Source organism: Miniopterus schreibersii (genome assembly GCF_964146895.1).
Source record: "Miniopterus schreibersii genome assembly, chromosome: 15".
Taxonomy (NCBI): domain Eukaryota; kingdom Metazoa; phylum Chordata; class Mammalia; order Chiroptera; family Miniopteridae; genus Miniopterus; species Miniopterus schreibersii.
In genome coordinates, this window is record NC_138115.1 from 27509264 (window position 1) to 27524283 (window position 15020).

The 15020-nt window shown below is 36.8% G+C and overlaps 1 protein-coding gene and 1 pseudogene across 3 annotated transcripts in view; one reads left to right on the forward strand and one right to left on the reverse strand.

The window, feature by feature from the left end:
• ARMC8 (armadillo repeat containing 8) overlaps positions 1 to 15020 on the reverse strand; it is an 85611-nt gene that overhangs the window by 57929 nt on the left and 12662 nt on the right. The window contains exon 2 of one of the 2 annotated variants that reach the window (XM_081160469.1): positions 8627 to 8703. The exons of the other annotated variant lie outside the window; for it this stretch is intronic. Within the exon in view, the coding sequence (XP_081016595.1) occupies positions 8627 to 8703 (77 nt within the window). The remainder of the gene's footprint in view (positions 1 to 8626; positions 8704 to 15020) is intronic. 2 annotated transcript variants of the gene reach the window in all.
• LOC308567880 (small ribosomal subunit protein eS8 pseudogene) lies at positions 13640 to 14256 on the forward strand (annotated as a pseudogene). The gene has a single exon. The product of its transcript is annotated as a small ribosomal subunit protein eS8 pseudogene (transcript).

The following is a 15020-nucleotide window of genomic DNA, read 5'->3' on the forward strand; positions in this document are numbered from 1 at the left end:
AAGAAGCATGACCTAACAACTCCCAGGTCTAGGTCAGAGGTCCCTCCTAGGTGCCCTCTATCACAACACCTCATTACTTTTTAGGATAGAAATCTGTATCTTAAGAGGCAACAAAGCCAGCCTGATCCGGAGCTATCAAAGTAGTTACCATCAGTGGATCATAAAATGTACCATTATAGAAATCCGTATTTTTGTAAAATGAAAACTCACAACTATCATCCAAGATGGAAGCACAACAAAACTATGCAAGATTTATATACTGCTTTGAAGTTTGCAAAGCATTCCATGGCCATTATTTTATTTAATCTTCATCACAACCTTGAGTAAGATTAACGCCACTTTACAGATGAGGAAGCTAGACTCTGGTTTGGGGCTTTTCTCAGGGCTCCACATTAAATAAGAGAGCTGTTCTCAACCTTTATTTTTTTATGCCAAGCATTTTTCCCATTACCTCTGGCATATAAGGCATTCGGAGCAATCTAATCAAAATGACAAAAGAATTCAGGAAATATGTTTCCCCTTTTCCTCCTGTGTTCCAACTTTACATTTTTATACAAAATAAAAGTATTTCTAACTTTCAGTCAAAGACATCCTTTTCCCCGTAGATCAGAGGAATATAATCTCATGTCTACCAACTTCTAATGTTGGGGGAAAAGGCCCTACTTATGTACTACTGAAATTCAACAATTAGTTTTGAACTCAGCAGGTGCTAGGCAATATGAAGGATACAAAAGCATCATATAATGGGATGCCTGATCTAAAGAGTTTTACGATTTCCTTGGAGAGATCAAAGTAACACTAACAATGTAAGGCTGTATTATAAATTGAGTGCTTACAGGGCTGAGAAAAATAGATGAAAAGAACAAGTTTAACAGGTTTTGAGGCAATGGTGAGAACTAAGATGAATCTTAGAAAAGGGGCAGGATTTGGATAAGCAATGGGGAGGGCAAAAGAAAAAGCCATTCATAGAATACCATACTAAAATAAAAATGGCATATTTCTGGGGCAGTACCAGGAGCCTGGATTGAAAGGATGTTCCCTTTAAGATGGCATGGAACATTAAATTAGAAAGTGATAGGGAGAACAGAAACTAAAGGGAGGTATATTAAGGAGCAATCATGCTTATGATCAGAAAACAAACATGAAGGAAACAATAACTAAGGAAGATAAGCTGAATGTGGAATGGATTGGAATGCAGATATTACTAAAGTCAAGAGAGACAACTAAATGGCTAACGCCCTTTCTTTGTGTGATCCCAAGACCCCCTGAACTTATCATCGTCACCGCATTCATAATCAAACTACAGTGACTGTCTCTTTAGTCATTTGCCTCCTCCTTCAGACTTTCGGATCCTCCAGAGCAGTGACTGCGTTACTCATCCTTATGTTCTCCCACACTAGCACAATGTCTAGCACCTGGTAGGCACTCAACAAATGTCTGTTGAAGGAATTAGTCAGTCTATGCAGGTATCTGGTTCTGTGACACTGATTAGGGTGGCAACCATAGGAATTATTAATACAAAGGACTTTTGAGGAAGCACTGAACAAGGTGATTGGATAGGTATAGGAAATGTGATATGTGACATATCTTGAGTGATTACTTCAGGTGTGGGTGCCTGGGTGCAGTGAACACTAGGAAGCTTGGAGAATAAATCCCTTAGCAAGACAGGATTTCTCTTAATTTTGGACACAGTGAATTATCTCTGAGGTAAGATAGTATCCAGATAGAAAAGCTAAAAAGTAAGCCTTGGAGATATACAACTCTTTGAGGATTGGAAAAGAAGAGCCAATATTAAGATGTTACAAACATGTATTTGTAGGGGAACAATTTTAGCTAAAACCTAGCTAGAATCTTAAATTTACCCACTAATAAATGAACTCAAGAGGCACCTAATTTTACATGGAAGCTAACCTTTCTACTTCTTTGCTCTGAACGAGATTAATTTTTAGCATGGTAAAGAGAAAATCTCAAATATTAAAACAACATATATAGTGCCTACAATAGCACATGTCTAAATTAAGAGTATTATGATAGTGATCAAAACCAAGAGAGAAAGTAAACATTGCATAGTGCCATTAAAACAGTAGAAAAAATAAGAAAAGACTGAGATCTAGATCTGCTGGAGAAACAAAGTTTCAGTCCATCAGGTATAAGCATATTTATTCCTAAACAATCAAAATAGCCTAGGTTTTCAGTGAAAACATAATGTTTTCTGGGAGTTTTTTTTTTATTACTGCTTCGATTTCATCAGTTGTTAGTGGCCTATTCAGCTTTTCTGATTCTTCCTGACTCAGTTTTACATGATTTCATTCATATGTGGAATCTAATGAACAAAATAAACTGACGAACAAAATAAATCCAGAAACATAGAAGCATGGAAGAGACTGATGAGACGAATCTGAGGAAAGGCGGGGTGGGGAGAGATTAACCAAAGAACTTATATGCATATATGCACAACCCAAGGACACAGACAATAGTGTGGTGAAGCCTGGGGGGGTGGGGGGAGCAGGAGCAGGGTGGAGGGGGTCAATGTGGAAAACAAAAGGGATATATGTAATACTTTCAACGATAAAGTAAATTTAAAAACAAAACAGAAAATTATGTTTAAAATTATTGAAGGTGGGAGGCTGAAGTTAAAAGATCCACTATGTCACTTTTACTTTTAACCAGTATTCCTGTTCGCTTACCTGAAGAAGCTCTTGTTTGAAATACTGTACAATTCATTCTTGGTCCTAGGTGTAAAATAGCCAAAAAATACACTGCGTACTGAAAACTACCATCTGAGTATAAGGTCTGACCTACTAATGAAATCTCACTGTTCATTAGGACATCCATAAAATAAGGAAAAAATTACATATTTATGGATAGTTAGAATAAGGCAACATGATAAACAAGTTAAAAATTATTTGCACTTGGAAAACTACAAACATACTGCTCTGTCCCTGTAATTATAATTATGATGATGTTATTTTTGGAGAAATATCCAAGCATCCAAGTACAGTAAGTTTTCTATTATCCAGCATGGCTAGGAAATTTTATATCCTCTGGTGAGGATTTTTTAAAAAAATACATCTTTATTGATTTCAGAGAGAGGAAGGGAGAGGGAGAGAGAGATAGAAACATCAATGATGAGAGAGTCATTGATCGGCTGCCTCTTGCACGCCCCCAACTGGGGATCGAGCCTGCAACCCGGGCATGTGCCCTGATCAGGAATTAAACCGTGATCTCCTGGATCCTAATGTGATGCTCAACTGCTGAGCCATGTCCAGCAGGGCTGGTTAGGAAATTTTAAAAGAGTTTGATAATGATGGTCAAGAAATAACTAAAATAGCCCAGCTGACATGGCTCAGTGGTTGAGAGTCCTCCTATGAAACACAGGTCAAAGTTGAATTCCAGGTGAGGGCACATACCAGGGCTGTGGGCTCGATCCCCAATAGGGGGTATGCAGGAGGCAGATGATCAATGACTCTCATCATGGATGTTTCTCTCTCTCCCTTGCCCGTCCTCTCTCTGAAATCAATAAAAACATATTAAAAAAACAAACAAACTAAAATAGATGATCAAAAATAATAAAGTTATTTTTAACATTCAGGAGGCATTTGAGAAATTCATAGTGAGTTTCAAGTCAACTCAGCCATTTATTGTGCCCCTACTATATGTATAAATTGAACAGAACTGAGAATTGGCAGTAATTTAGTTCATTCTTACAAACAAATTACCCCATGGTGTAGATTTTTGGAATGTACATAGTGTTAGATACAGATCCAATTTGTATAAATACCTGCTCAGAAATTATAAGTTATTGTATTTAACTCTTTATGTTATCAATATATGATTATAAACCACCTGACATCTTCCAATAATGAAGAGTGCAATTTAATAACTGCATTAATGCCAAGTTATTAACAAATATTTTGTATATGTGTAATCCAAAGAACATCAAAATGCATTAGAGCATTGTGGAATACGGCAGCATACAGTTAAGTGGTTTAGAAATATGAAAAGATGCATACACATATACAGATATACACACATTCTTGATATGAAAGTTAATACCACATGTACAAAGAGCTTATCTATCTATATGTAAAAACTATGTCAATTTGATCTAATAATTTCTGGAGAATCTTGCGAGCCTTTAAGTCATAATTCTCTGACTGAATTGTCTCAGGATACATAGTTTTAAACAAGTCAAACTAAGAGTCACTTTATTTCATTTGGTATTAAAGTCATCTTTGTTTATGTTTACCTATAAAACTTTAAAAAATAACTGATTAAAAAGTATTAAGGAAATAAATATACATAAACACACACATATATATATATTTCTTACTCCTTTACTAGGATATTCCTTTTGAATTATTCTAAAACTTATCTTTTAAAATTTCTTAAAAACCAAAGGCTTCATTTTATTTTTATTTATTTATTTTTTAAAATATATCTTTATTGATTTCAGAGAGAGGAAAGGAGAGGGAGAGAGAGATAGAAACATCAATGATGAGAGAGTCATTGATTGAGCCCACAACCCGGGCATGTGCCCTGACCGGGAATCGAACCCCGATCACCTGGATCCTAGGTCGACGCTCAACCGCTGAGCCACGCCTGACCAGGCCAAAGGCTTCATTTTATAGGAACTCATATCTTTAGCTCATGTAAGAAAATGGAACCTGTCTGTATCTTACTGAAACCAGAGGTACATAATTACCTGGAAAATCAAATAGTCATTACCAAAATAAACTTATTTCATCAGTACATTGAAATACTTCAGAAGACACTTTTTAGAAATGGCCACTTGGTGAAAACTAAAGAACAATTCTATAGCATCCACAACTGTCTGCCTGAGTCTACCAGAGAGATCTGGTCTAATTTTCTGTTTCTATTCAACTTGGAAATCACAAAGCCAGCCATATTTGCTTATGTCATCTTTTGCCTTTCAACATAGGGAATATAGACATAGAGCCACACAGGGATATCTGCTGATCTTTTCATGGAGAAAGATTACTGTAAAAACCAGATCAGGAGTTCTAATTTAGATATATGAAAAAAAAAAAACCCAAAAAACCCAGTTTAAGCAGCTTTGACTCACGATCTACAAAAACATTTGAAGAGTTATTCTTTTTCAACTATGAGATTTAACGTGATTAAGTTAATATTATAGTATGTTCACCAAAAAACATCCTGCAATTGTTTTCCTTTAAGTCATATGCAGATCTCCACATTAGAGGAAGCTAAGAATTTACCATGCAGCACAGTTTATCTGATATACCTACTCACCGTTGTAGTTGCAAAGGCTACACAGTTTATGACCTACACAATTGACCTCCCTATTCTCTGCTCATATCTTATCCCTTATCTAACGATCTTCTATTCAGTTATGCATTTGAAACTTTGCTTTTTAAAGACCTGATTCTGTATTTAAACCTTTGATACAATAGGGCAATTCAATCTATGTTAAATATTGTACTACTAACAAAAAAGTTATCTCTAGATAACTCAGTCTTCAATTGAAATTAAGCAGTTCTTATGCTTAATAACTTTTTCCAACAAGGACATACTCAGTGAGTAGGTAAATGGTCTTTTTATGATGTTACCTACAAAGAAGTTCCCTACATTTATGGGTAAGGCTATATGCCTGTAACTCAATTGAGTAGATTAGTAATAGACTGTGATGAAAACTCACTATTCACCTTTAACTTCTTCAGTTTCTGTTTTTCCCGATAATATATTTTATATTTTCATAATCTTATTGAAAAAATCAGTTTAATATAGCTAGAAAAATGATAAAAACTCTGGTTGTCTTGCAGCTAAAGCTAATTGTCAATTCTTTTGTATCTTTCCAAAAGGATATTTTGGATTCAAAGCCTATTACTTCAGCCTGTCTTTTCCTTATTTAAAATTAGTAGGCCACCTTTGGTTGTTTACACCCTATGGCCACCTCCCTCCTACCTACCTATTTGGGTCTAGTCATGGTCTCTGGTTGACTCAATAGTGGCTATGTAATGTGTAGAAAAAGAAAAAAATGGTCAACTCTCTTTTCCTAAACCTCATTTTGGTTCCCTCTTTCCTCTCTTAACATTGTATTATTCCAATATTAGACAAGGTTACTTAAAAATATAATTCACTTATTCTCTGGGCTATATATTAATTAATTTTCAGATAATTCCAAAGTTCAGGAAGGAATTAGGTCAGAAAGAATAAATATTTCTCTCTGGGAAAACGAAGCTTTACCAAATCACACTACGCATAGCCCTAAAAGGCCAGCTCTATTCTGACATAACGTGAAATGATTCTGGGTGATCTGTCTCTTTCAAACTATAAACAGATTTTAGTATTGTAAGTAGCAATGACATTTACTGGAATGTGTTATCACTCAAATTCTCTTCTCTGATCAAGAATTCTAGCCCCTCTCCCTCCTCTCCTTCAGTTTGAATTGTTTCATCTGTTTGATAGTTTTTATTTGCATTTTCCTTTTTCTTCTTTGAAGAGAATTAACTTATTTTTTAAGTTATTTTAAATTAGGGCCAATTAACCACTAACCACTTAAGTGCTAATTTCTAATATCCACAACATACCAGGTACTGAATTTTGTACGTCTGACTTAATTCTTACAACTTGGCAAGATGGGAAATAATACACTCACTTTAAAGATGATGAAGTTAAGGCTCAAGGAAATTAAGTAACTTGCCTAAGTACACAGCTAGGATAGGACTCCACTACAAAATGTCTGAACCAGGAACTCAACATACTGTTGTCCAATTCCAAAGTCCACTCTTTCCACTCCAACCATCCCTTCACGAAAACCTTTCCATCTGTCTTAGCTGACAGCTAAATGTCTGAGACTTGATACGTTTTTAAGAGGCACTAAGGCTAGAAAACTACACCTTAACTGGTTGTTATAATGTGCTCTTCCCAATTTTTTATGCTTTGATATTTTATCAACTTTTAAGAAACTACAACGTTCTTTGGAAAATAAAAAATTTCTGAAATTGATAAGTAACACTTGAATTAGTTACTCACATCAGATATAACTCAAGGTACAAGTCTTTTACACAAAATCCTTGACTGATAAATTTAGCTCTTTTCTAAAGCTACTATCGTTATAGTAGCTACTATGGTTATAGTAGCAGCAGTGATAAAAATAGTACCATCTTCTATCATTTATTGAGCACTTAATGAGTCTGACATTTTCAACTAAACTATTTATTGAGGAATCTTAAGTGATTCTTAGTCTAGGTGATTAGGTTAAACCACCTAGTGATTTCTAGGATTATCAATATATACTGTCTAGTTGTACGTGTGGAGTGTCTGCTGGTCTAAGGAGAAGTATTACATTAAACCTATCCCCTCAACCAATTTGTGTATGTAAGTACAACCCAAACTAATTTAACAGATGGATTTAATACCACATTTCCTGGTTATAATCAAACCAGTCTAAAAGGGGCTGATTAAATCATTATAAAATCTCCTAGTTAAGGGGACAAAAACAAATGTTAATATAAAGTTAACAAAAGTTAACATAATGAGAAAACAAGAAATACCATCTCCTATTTCTGTAAACGTGAAGATGTGAAGATAAGGTGTCAAGAATCCCAGGTGGGTCTCCATCCAGCTCCTAAACTTTCCCTTCCAGCTCAATTTAAATAGTCAAGCAGCTTTATTCACTTTTATCTTGCCTCCACTTTACAAATCCACATCTCTATAATGAGTTGGGGGGTTGGGAAGTGAGAGAAGGGAGGTTGGGGTTTGAATAGGAACTGCAGTCAGTAGAAACTTCTCTAGACAAAGCATCCCAGCCTTGCCAAGACTGAGCAAGAGTTAAACTGAAGATACTCATGGCTGGTAACACCAGCAGCGTAAGAGAAGAAAGGGACTCATTTGTGCCTTTGCTGCTGGTTCACCAAATGTATCTCATTCTGACCTTTTTGTGCCTTCCTTTCCTGAAACAGAGTTCAGGCCTGCAGGGGCTAAGTGGTTCCCAACCCTATGAGGAGTCTTAGGCTATAAGAGCATGATAATCTGCTCTTCGGAGAATTCATCTTTCAATCAATTGCAATCTTATCACACTTGTCCCACTTAATTTTTTTAAAGCATAATCACCTCAGGTATGTCACTTAAAAATGTTTCTTCTCATTAAACACAAAGGAATTTGGGAAAAAAGAAGGGCATTTATGTTATCAGGAGTTTATTTAAACTTTCTAAATTCTGATATTTAAAACATCACTAGGATATTCAAACCTTAAAAATAGTGGATGAGTTAACTAAAAGCAAAGCAGAGAGGAAAACCTCTGACCTATTCTCCTAACCCTTTCCAATTATAAAAGATCATCAATTTTGTTCTCTTGCTTTTGCTAGATATTAAAGTTGCAAAAGCATTCTCCATAGGAAACATTCCTTAAAATGTAAAACAAGTATTCTACAAAAAAATGAAGCTAACCATGTTAGTTAACAACTATACAAGAGACAATTCTCTAACAGTACAATATTAAAGTCATGACTGTTAAGGGATCTTTCCAAAATGGCAGAAAAAAATTTGCAACCCTGCATTTTCAGAATTATAATATTTGGCAGATTCAAACATGAAAACAAACAAGACTTTTTGATAGACTCTTAAATACATACTACTTACATGACACCTTGTAGAACTTTCTGGGGATCAGGGTCAAATAGCCTGTCAACATAGTGGCGACTGCTAGCTGTTACTTCCTAGAAAGTGGGGGGAAAAATTATGACATCTGAAGCCATGCAAATCACAAATTCACAGCATCAACCACAACATCAAATAGCTATATATAATCTAACTTAAGGTAGATGCATTAGAACGTCTATAAATTACTTATTATATTAAATCATTCTGAGAAAAGCTTGTGACAAGATAAATAAGATAAGGAAGAAAGAAGATACCTGGTTCTCACTGAAAACATAACTAGACAGTAGGAACTTTGTAGTGAGCCCTGCAAGCGTTGCCAATGGAAGAAGTGGGCATAAATGTTAAGAAGCAGTTAAGTTTCTTAACTAACTGTTGGATGTCACCTATGTACAAATAAGAGATAGGAATGTTGCTTCTGTTTAGTACCCACTAAAGGGAAAGAAAACCTGGCTCTCAGCAAGGAAAAGGGGTAAGGACTTCATGAATGGTCTACAAGACATAGTCTAGGTGCAACAGGAAGACCCTCAGACTGATGCAGAGTAGCTGCACTGCTAGGATGCACACATATGTAAAAATAAAAACTAAAATAAAGGAGTTGTCACACTTTCTGTGAGGGGAAAACAATTAAGAATTAGAGTGATTTTTCATGACCAAGACAGTCAGCTAGTCTGAAATGGCTAAGGCTGGGTAGAGGGGGGAGAGTTAGAGCAAAAAGAGCAAGGGGAGACACTTACCTCCTTTTATTTGTGTCATGGGGCTTGCTCTATTATGTTATTTCTTGTAATATTTATTTTTGGGAGGTAATAGTGATTTTTTACATTTAATTTTCACTACTTTACATTATTTAAAACAAAGAGCATTCTTAATTATTAGTTCAAGAACCGGAGAAAAAGCATTTTTGTCCCTTCCTTTGTCCTTCTGATGCCTTTCCATGTACCCATTAGCAAAAAATTATTATAGAGAGGAGGAAATACTTTTCCAATTTACCCAGAACCCGAGTCAGTAAAGAAAATAGCCAAGACACAGTGCCAGCTTAAGCTTCTGAGTCACCAGAAATAACTGAAGAAAAACTACATAAATTCTAATTTCCTGACAATACAGTTAATCCCAAAATCAAAGCATATTTTTATTTCATAAGCTTGTAACCAAAATATACTCACAGGCAACTCAAATACCCACTTTAAAATGTACTCCATTTATAAAGGACGAAGCCAGCGGCATCACACTACCTGACTTCAATAATCAAAACAACATGGTATTGGCAGAACAGACACATAGATCAATGGAACAGAACTGAGAGCCCAGAAATAAAACCACAGGTATATGGGCAAGTAACTTTTTAATATGTTTTTATTGATTTGAGAGAGAGGGAGGAAAAGGGAGAAATAAACATCAATGATGAGTCATTGATAGGCTGCCTCCTGCACATCCCCTCCTGGGGATCGTGCCCACAACCCTGGTACGTGTCTTCCAGGAAACAAACTGTGACCTCCTGGCTCAACCATTGAGCCACACAGATCAGGCTATGGGCAAATAACTTATGACAAAGGAGCCAAAAACACACAATGCAGAAAAGAAAGCCTCTGATGGGAGAATGGTGCTGGGAGAACTGGAAAGCCACATGCAAAAGAATGAAACCAGATTTCAGTTTGCCCCTTGTACAAAAATGAATTTGAAATGGATCAAAGACCTAAATATACGATCTGAAACAATAAAATACATAGAAGAAAACACAGGTACAAAACTTATAGACCTGGGTCGCAGAGGGCATATTATGAATTTGACCCCAAAGGCAAGGGGAAATAAAGGCAAAAAAAAATTGAATGGGACCTATCAAACTAAAAAGCTTCTGCACAGCAAAAGAAACCAACAACAAAACAAAAAGGCAACCAACCAAATGGGAGATGACATTTGCAAACAACAGCTCTGACACGGGGATAATATCCAAAATACATAAAGAACTCATAAAACTCAACACCAAACAAACAAATAATCTAATTAAAAGTGGACCTAAACAGACACCTTTGCCAAGAAGACATGCAAATGGCCATCAGATATATGAAAAGATGTTCAACTTCACTAGATATTAGGGAAATGCAAATCAAAACTACAACGAGATACCACCTCACCCTGTTAGAGTGGCTATTATCAACAAGACAGGTAACAAATGTTGGAGAGGTTGTGAAGAAAAAGGAGCCCACATTCACTGCTGCTGGGAACATAAACTGATACAACCACTATGGAAAACAGTATGGCAGTTCCTCAAAAACTAAAACAGTTACCATATTGACCCAGCAATCCTTCTTCTGGGTATCTATCCCAAAAACTCGAAAATATATATTGGCAAAGATTTATGCACCGCTATGTTCATTGAAGCATTATTCACGGTGGCCAAGACAGGGAGACAATCAAAGTAACCTTTGGTAGAGGACTGGATAAAGAAGATATGGTAAACATATACTATGGAATACTACTCAGCCATAAGAAAAGATGAAATGCTGCTATTTGTGACAACATGGATGGACCTTGAGAATATTATATGCTGAGCAAAATAAGTCAGTTAGAAAAAACTAAGAACCATGTGATTTCACTCATATGTAGGATATAAAACTGAAAATCATAGACACAGACAAGTAAGACTATGATTGTCACCAGAGGGAAGGTGGTGAGGGGGTAGTAAAGAGGGCCAAATATATGGTGATGGAAGATGATTTGACTTTGGATGGTGGGCACACAATGCAATGTACAAGTCATGTATCATACAAATGTACACTTGAAACCTATACGACCCTATTAACCAATGTCACCTCAATAAATTAAAAAAACAACAACAAAGAACAGTGGCAGCAAAAGCAAGAGCAATGAAAATTCTTGTGCTCCCCAGGGTACCATGAAAGTACCTGCTAACAGGGTCTGGTTTCCTCAAAATAACAGAATCACAGAGTTAAAAGGACTAATCCCTTGGTTAACAAATGAGGGATGATCTTTACCCAGATAACAGATTATCAAATGTTAAGTAGAGATGCAAACACCTGTACAAATATACCAAGAAATAATATATCAAGAGCAAAATCCAGGATTAAAATGAAGATAGCATTCTTGTAACAAAAATAGATGAGTTTTGTCATTCCATTTGAGCAGATGTGCTTTCTTGGCTTTCTAACATGGTAAGTTCTTCTGAGCACCTCAGACTCTTAGCCTCTCTCCTATTTAAAACTGATCTTTGCCCTGGCCAGAGTGGCTCACTTAGTTAAGCATTGTTCCATGCACCGAAAGGTCACCGGTTCGATTCCCAGTCAGGACACTGCCCAGGTGGTGGGCTCAATCCCCAGTAGGGGGCGTGCAAGAGGCAGCCGATCAATGTTTCTCCTTCACATCTATGTTTCTCCCTCACATCGATGTTTCTCTCTCTCTCCTCCCTCCCTCTCTCTAAAATCAATGAAAAACATATTTTAAACAATTGATCTTTGATTTTACTGTTCCTCTCCACACACTCTCCCACAACTTCTCCATCTGTTGCCTCTCAATGTGGTTTTAAAACGGCAGTTGAGTTTAAGATCTATATCTTAAACAACATAAATTTCATCCATTAATAGAAATTTTCTTTACCATTCTGTGCCTGGTTCATTCAATTTAATAAGCACTGAGTACCTAATATATGTAAGGCACTGAGGAAGTCATTAAAGATTAAAAAAATATTTAATAAGGCACAGTCTCTGCCCTCAATAATGCATATTCTATTGTGGTTGTGTTTATATTTATATTCCCTACTTGAATACAAAACAGATGTATACAAACATAAAGACAGCACTGAGGAGGGAGTTAAGAAACCAAGAGAGTCAGTGAAGACTTCTTAGAGGAGTTGGTTTTGGGAAATAAGTAAGAATGCATAAGAATGGGCAAAGAAAGAAAGAATCAGTGTCATAATCACTGCTGTAGGGCATGTGAAGCCAACACCCATACACTATCAGCAAGTATACCAGAAGCTGGCACTGAAAAAGGAGGGAGGGTAGAGAGATGACCACAGAATGTAAAACACAAAAGGCTAACCAACAGGTGACCCATAATTGCAGAGTTCAAACTGGCTTTTGGTTTAAGTTCTATGCAAAGTGCCAAAGAAGGTAGAAGAGAATGCTATGGCAGAAACTTGCATTTAAGGAGCTTACACTCTATAAGGTCAGTCATGTACACAAAAAAATAATCCTCTGAGCTACCTAGGTATTAGCAAGCTAAGGCAATAGTCACTTATTCCCTTTTATTTTACTTGGTGCTTTTGCCTACATTTGTTTGTACGGGACAATTTCTATTAATTCACTGCTTTCCTTGTAGATGAGGTCACCTCTACCCTCCCAGCCCTATTTTCTCTTTTATCAAAAAGCAGCCTGGAAATGTAAGAATTTGAGAGAGAAGGCAATTGGTACAGATATTAAATAGGTTGGTGCAGAAAAGCTTCTCTAAGAAGGTAACACTTGGATCAGTACCTCTCCCTCTCTCTCTTTCTTCCTCCCTCTGTCTCCAAGGGCCCCTTTTTTGCCTTTGTAACTCCTTCCTTAGCCCATTTCTCCTATGGCTCACTTTTAACTGCCTCTGTAACTTTCTAAATAAACTTTCTCTTATAATTTAAAAAAGAAGGTAACATCTGAACAAAGAGCTGAAGAAGGTAGAGGAGTAAGTCATGCAGCTACCTGGAAGGAAAGCTTCCTAGGCAAAGAGAACAGCAAATGCAATGGCTTTGAAATAGGAAGTGTCTGTGTGCTCCAACAACAGGAGGCCATTCATTACAGCTGGAGCAGGATGAGCAAGGAGAAAGCAGTAGGAGACAGGTCAGAGAAGGGGGGCCAGGTGGTAAAGAGCCGTGCCGTCCAATCTAATAACCACTAACCTCACATGACTACTGAGCATTTGAAATGTGCCTAGGAACTGAACTTAAAATTTTTAACTTAAATTAATTAAAATTTAAAAACACTGGCTCTTTCCAGGCGGCACCAAGCCATGGGCATCTCTCGGGACAACTGGCACAACCGCTGCAAAACTGGGGGCAAGAGAAAATTCTACCACAAGAAGCAAAAATATGAGCTGGGACGCCCTGCTGCCAACGCTAAAATTGGCCCACGCCACATACATACAGCCTGCATGCAGGGAGGCAACAAGAACCACCGTGCTTTGAGGCTGGATGTGGGCAACCTCTCCTGGGGCTCGGAGGTTGTACGGGCAGAACAAGGATATTGATGATGTCTACAAGGCATCCAACAACAAACTGGTCCACACCAAGCCCCGAGTAAAAAACTGCATCATGCTCACTGACAGCACACTGTAAGGACAGTGGGACAAGTCCCACTGTGTACTAACTCTGGGCCCCAAAGAGGACAAGCTGACTCCCGAGGAGGAAGAGATTTTAAACAAAAAATGATGGAAGAAAATTCAGACGAAATATGATGAAAAGAAGAATGCCAAAATCAGCAGTCTTCTCGAGGAGCAGTTCCAGCGGGCAAGCTTCTTGCGTGCATTGATTAAGACCAGGCCAATGTGGCCAAGCAGATGGCTGTGTGCTGGAGTGCGAGGAGCTGGAGCTCTAGCTGAGGCAAATCAAGGCACAAAAAGGAAAATAAATCATCTTCCCTCCTATCTTAGTTCATGTAAAAAGGTGTTTACTGTTCTAAAAAACAACAAACAAACACACAGAAACCAAGACTGCATGCAGTTATTAGAAAACTTTTAAGAGTGTTTAGAACTACTTGGGTATGCAGATCTACTTTTTCAAGTATAAATTTTATGAAACCTAAATACCAAACAAGTATTTATAATCAAAATTCAATATCCAAATTGTGTAAAATACACACGAGATTTTGAAGACTTGCTATAAAAAAGCAAAATAATTCCACCAATAATTACTTACATCAATTACATGCTGAAGTACTATTTTGATATATTGGTTTAAATAAAATATATTAAAATTAATTTCTTCTATTTTTCTTTTTATTTTTACAACATGGCTACTAGAAAATTTTTTATTTTTACAACATGGCTACTAGAAAATTTAAAATTACACATGCGGCTTGCATTGTTTTTCCACTGCACAGCACTGATATAGAGCCTTGTTGGTCATTGTAAGAATTTTTATTTTTATGGCATGAGTTGGAAAGCAATTAGTTTTGGGAAAATAGAGACATGATCTGAACTTGTTTTAAAAGGATCTCTCCAGCTGTAGTTTTAGGAACAAATGTGTGGAGGGAGTCCGAGGACAAAAAGCAGGGAGACTAGGCAGGAGGCTATTTCAATAACCAGAAACACTGTTATTTCAGAGAGATGATAGTAGCCTGGACTAGGGCAGGAGTTTTGGAGGTAGTAAGATCACTCAGATTCCAGAAAAATG